General features: G+C 41.5%; 1 protein-coding gene across 1 annotated transcript; it reads right to left on the bottom strand.

Annotated features, from left to right (window-relative positions):
* Nucleotides 1–1585: 1585 nt before the first annotated feature.
* Nucleotides 1586–4526, bottom strand: LOC113286654. The gene is made up of 2 exons (XM_026535222.1): nt 4219–4526; nt 1586–3667 (listed from the first exon to the last, which is right to left on the bottom strand). The coding sequence occupies exon 2, from the start codon at nt 3537–3539 to the stop codon at nt 1785–1787; it is 1755 nt and encodes a 584-aa protein (XP_026391007.1). The 5' UTR covers nt 3540–3667; nt 4219–4526; the 3' UTR covers nt 1586–1784.
* Nucleotides 4527–5072: the final 546 nt, after the last annotated feature.

The raw sequence follows: 5072 nt of genomic DNA, 5'->3' as shown, positions 1-5072 counted from the left end.
AGTACGATCATCCTCGAGATGCAATGACTCCCATCCACCTTCACATATGAAGGTCTCTGGAGACTCAGAGATCCTTTTCACAGTATCAATCCAGTCTCGTTTTTCCTTGTTAACATAGTACTTGACGTCCGCATAGTTCAGACGTTTTTTTATGTCAGGGAGAAATTCTAAGCCAATCGAGTGGATTTCAAGCACAGCACACTTGAAGTCTTTAAATACGACTGTCATATGAAACATTTCAGGCTCAAGGAGTGCCAAGTTAACAATCTCGATGTCGTGTAGTGATACCACAGAGAAAAGTTCTTCTGCTCCCATCTCAACTAAGGCAGAATAAGTCACGGCAAAGATGGCTGGTCTAACCGTGGGAAAAAATCCATGAAATTTGCACCCATCTAGCGCCTCAAAATATACAGGTGTGATTGGTGCTCCGCCCCTGTAAGTCAACCGAGTTTCTTTAACTTTGTGGACAAAGTTCTTCAACTTTTCTTCACTGCGGCCTGCAGTCCCGTCATAAAAACAGAACTGGATATCCGTCGTCGTTCTTTCCTCCACCATGATGGGGTGCTTTAGGTGGAATTGCAAGAGAGGCCCCTGCCAGAAACACCCGTCTACATTTGCATTCTTGATGACCATACCAAAATTTGGGGCTGTGTATACGAATTCATTAAGTTTGGCATCAAGGGTTCCAGGACCTCTTTCTCCAAGATGGAGTAAGACGACGTCAGTTGACCTCATAATAACCCTTTGATTTTCATGCATCTCCAGCTCCACAGAAATCATCCGGCCGAAAAGCGGCCTCAGGCTATCTGCTGTACTAGACTGTCCGTCAGAACTATCTGCTGAACTAGACTGACCCTTATTCAAGAATCTCCTGGTAAGATCTCTCCTTAACCGGTGAGCGAGTCTTGCCTGATGAATCATACAGTGCTCCACATTGTTCCTTGTTCCTCTCCGTACATTTTATACTTGGCGGGAAGGTTATACTTGAATGTCCAATTTGCGCCAAGGATTCCGGTACCTCCTTGAAAAGGGATGCAGAAAAATACTTCTGCACTTGGTTCGAAAACCGCAGGAACTTTCAAAAAGAAAAAAAAAAACCTACGCTCTCGTTCTTGTTCTCGACAAAGGCTACGGCTTAGAAGGGGACACACAGGACAGTACTCTTATATACTGTATAATGCTAAAGGAGGACACATCCTTTCCTTATTCGGTTGCATGCAAAACCAAGTGAGAACTGAGAACTTATTACCCGTTTTACTACTTTTTTAACTTCCTTGAATCGACAGTTTCCAAATATTAGGTTGGAGGGCTGGTGGGGGCAGTTGCCCCCACTTGCTAACTAGCTTCTACAGGTTATTTATTCTCCCTTTTAGATTCGACTTCTAATTCATATACTATCCAGGCAATGGGAGTTTATTATCAGAGATCAAATAAGGTGCCAGTCAGCCGGCACAGTTCTTGTATGCCGAGACTAGTTATGCCGCAGACTGAATCGTCACCTGTAAACTCATCTGTAGGTTAATCATTCTCTTTTTAACTGGTTAAAACGACAAAGGTGGAAGCTGAACATTTGATCATACACTCGTAGAAAGCTTCAAGTCTTAAAGTTCCTGCAAGCAAATAGCTAACATTAGAATACAATGGAGATGCTCCCATTTACAGAACATAAATGAGTAGCCAAATACACAATATCATCAGACGTGGGAAACATTTTCACTACTCTGATTCTAACTAGATTAGATACCTACCTAAAAAGCCACAATACAAAACTACATTACACAATTCTAAAACTGCTCTATACTATTCATAGTATCTGTTTTGCAGGTAGTCTTATAGTGTCCTGTTTGGTTGCACTTACTACAATGTACTGTATGCTTCTCTCGGTTAAGGTCCTCTACACAAAGACGCTTCTTTTCAGGCCGTCCTGGTGGACGACGAAACTTCGGCGGTCGTACAAGTCTACTTTCTTCCTCCATTGGAACTTCGCTGTCCTTGCTCCATTCGATTTTAGCTGGGATGGGATGTATCACTTCTGAATACGTTGATCGGTAATTGGCAACACTGAAATATGGCTCACAAAACTCGTAGATATCTTTTCTACACGAAATAAGTGCTGCCACGGCGTGTGAGCAGGGTAAGCCATAAAATTGCCAATCACGACAAGAGCAACAACGGGTCCCAATATTAACAATGTCGGATCGGTCACTAGATAGAACCTCAAACTCCACTTCATCGGATCTAAGTACTTGATAGGGAGATGCACGATTAACCGCTTCTGCAATATGCTTCTCCGCAGAGGGGGAAAGCACGGTCATACAAGCCAGACTCTTCGATCGTCGTTCACCAAACTCTTCTATCAACTTACTATGAATCTGTTCCATGACCTGGATTATCGGCAGTTCTCGTGCCTCAAAGATCCACTTATTGAATTCTTCAATGTTTGAGGAGAGATGCCCAAATCTAGCTCCTGCAAAATACGGAAATGCCCAACGAGAGGGTGAAATTTCATTGATCCATTTGGCTGCTTCCGGTGAAACCTCCTCGATTTCCGCCATTTTCTCTTTAAAGCCAATAGTGGTAATGGAATAAGCTGCCTTCCAGAGAAGATGCACAAGCCTCGAGTTCTTGAATTCTTTGCTCACACTGTCGGTCAGATGGCGCATGCAGTACGCATGAGCTGCACTAGGAAATTTCCTTTTCACTGCGTCAACAATACCTTTTTGCTCATCTGATAGAAATGTAAGCTGAGGTATATTTTCGGTATTCATCTCTAGCAATTTATGTAACTCTGACAAAAACCACATCCAGCTCTCATCATTGTCAACATCAACAATAGCAAAAGCAAGTGGAAACAAGCCGCCATCTGCATCAAAGCATGTAGCTGAAAGTAGCGTACCAAGGTACTTGCTTTTCAGAGGAATTCCACCAATAGAAATAAGTGGCAGGCATCCATTCACAAACCCATGGATCGACGCGTAAAACGCAACGAATAGCCGTTGAAACCTATTATCTCCCCCAGCAGTGAACACTTGTGCGATGCTTCCAGGATTCGTTCTCTTTATTTGCTCACAATATGCAGGAAGGAGGCAATATCCTTCCTCAGAAGAACCATAAATTGCAGCTAATCCCCGTTCCTTTGCTCGCCAAGCTTGCTTATACGGTATGGTGATCCCGTACTCCTTATGTATGTCTTGTAATATATCTTTTGGTTTGTAATTCATGTTTTCCCGCAGACGTTCTTCTATAAGATTCACAATCCAATCAACGGAAGCCTGTTGGTGGCCAATTTGAGCATTTTTACCACATGTATGTGTGCCTTCAAGGCTCCTTATTGTGAACGTGGGTACATTGGGAAGCTTAACTGCACGAATACGCCACGGACAACCCTCTGTAGCACACTTTGCAAAGTAACGAATCAGATCACTTTTTATTATCCGAAGCTCAAAGTGTTGTGCAATTGCAGCCTCTTTAATGTTCTTGCGGAAAGTTTTCACATCAGGAAACTGTTGGCCAACAACGAAGGTGTGATCCTCCTCCATATGCTAGCAAAAGCTCTACTACTCCAATTTCCTTATTAGAGACTTCAGTCCTTTGCCACCTATAAGTAGAAATAGGCGGAACCAACTCCTTACAAGTAAAACCAAGTGGTCCAATAAACCAGGAAACCCTGCAAGCAACAACAAAAGTGTAAGCAACAAGCACTAGCAGTAAACGAAAACCAGTAGAAAGAGCATACACATGAAATATCAATCGGGCAATGATTCCTAGTCTGCGGATATACGTTCAACATAAGCCGTGCTAATACCTACATTGACCCTTATAAAACAACTACCATTCTAAATAAAAAGGTGTCCATGGTAACTATAATACCTGAGGAAGAGAATCGATTCCTCACAAATTATCCAATTTGAGATAACAACTAACTCCAATAGATATTAACCAAACCCTTTAACCGTATGTATCACTTATAACTTATCATTTCTTCTAAAAGTAATCACACACCTACATAACTCACAATATCATTTTTCATAGAATATGTACTGTTTTCCCTCCATAATCAGCAATAGAGAATATATCAGAGTTTTGCAAAATAAAATAAAATTCAGACTCCCACCATACAAACTTAACTAATAACTAAGAAGCGATCATTTTCATGCCGAAATTCAGTACAAAATCAAGACAGAAATTTACCAATAAATCAGTATAACAATCACTTACCGAAAGAATAAGCACCGGAAGAGTTGAATTCCCAGATCAGCTCTCCCGAAACTTTTATATCTCTCTGACTTTGCAAACTTAAAGAAGCTTGGAAATATCGCAGAGAAGGGTTTCCGACAGAATCGATAAGATACAGAGATACTCGAAGAAATCCAGATGAAGAAGAAGAATTTAGATCTCAGTGAAGAACACCAGGAATATTTTGTATAAGAACACCTGAGATTTTGACCTGGTCGAGGGAGGGAAGAAGAAGATCTTCGAAAGAGAGGAGAAACAAGTTCGGTGAATAATGGAATCCTTTTGGGGATTTTGAGGAAAGATTAGGGTTGATTAGGTCATCTAAGGGTGTTACGGGTAATTTAGTAAAAGATTAAAGGGTAGTTATGGAATTATTTGAGGTCATTTTCACATTAAGTTTGAGAGCACTGTGGTGCTATTCTGGGTCCCGTATCCGTCTGTCATGTACCCGTGAAGATGGCTGCCCTTCTCTGATTTGGGATGCAGTTGGTAGTTATTTGCATTATGATTAGCTTTAATTGTTAGGTTATTTTGTTTCTTAATCAGTAAGTTAATTAGGATCGTGTGACAGGAGGTTGTCCACGTGCAGTATGTCGAGTCGTTGGTGTCTTAGCTAGGGTTTTGCTCAGTACTTATACTCGCTTTCTCCCTTGTACTGAACTTAAGAAATTGAATAAGAAAGAGAAGCTCAGTCCAGTGTGGTTGTAGTGTACTTCAGAGCTCGTCTCACTGGTTATCCTTTGTACCTTCATCATCAACCATAACAGTGGTATCACCCACTAGATCTTCGTACTCTGCAATGACCGGCGGTCCAACTATCAAAGATGTTGACGCTA

The sequence above is a fragment of the Papaver somniferum genome, chromosome 1, assembly GCF_003573695.1.
Source record: "Papaver somniferum cultivar HN1 chromosome 1, ASM357369v1, whole genome shotgun sequence".
NCBI classification, from domain to species: domain Eukaryota; kingdom Viridiplantae; phylum Streptophyta; class Magnoliopsida; order Ranunculales; family Papaveraceae; genus Papaver; species Papaver somniferum.
Note: the sequence above shows the minus strand (reverse complement) of the source record. Positions and strands in the feature narration are given on the sequence as shown.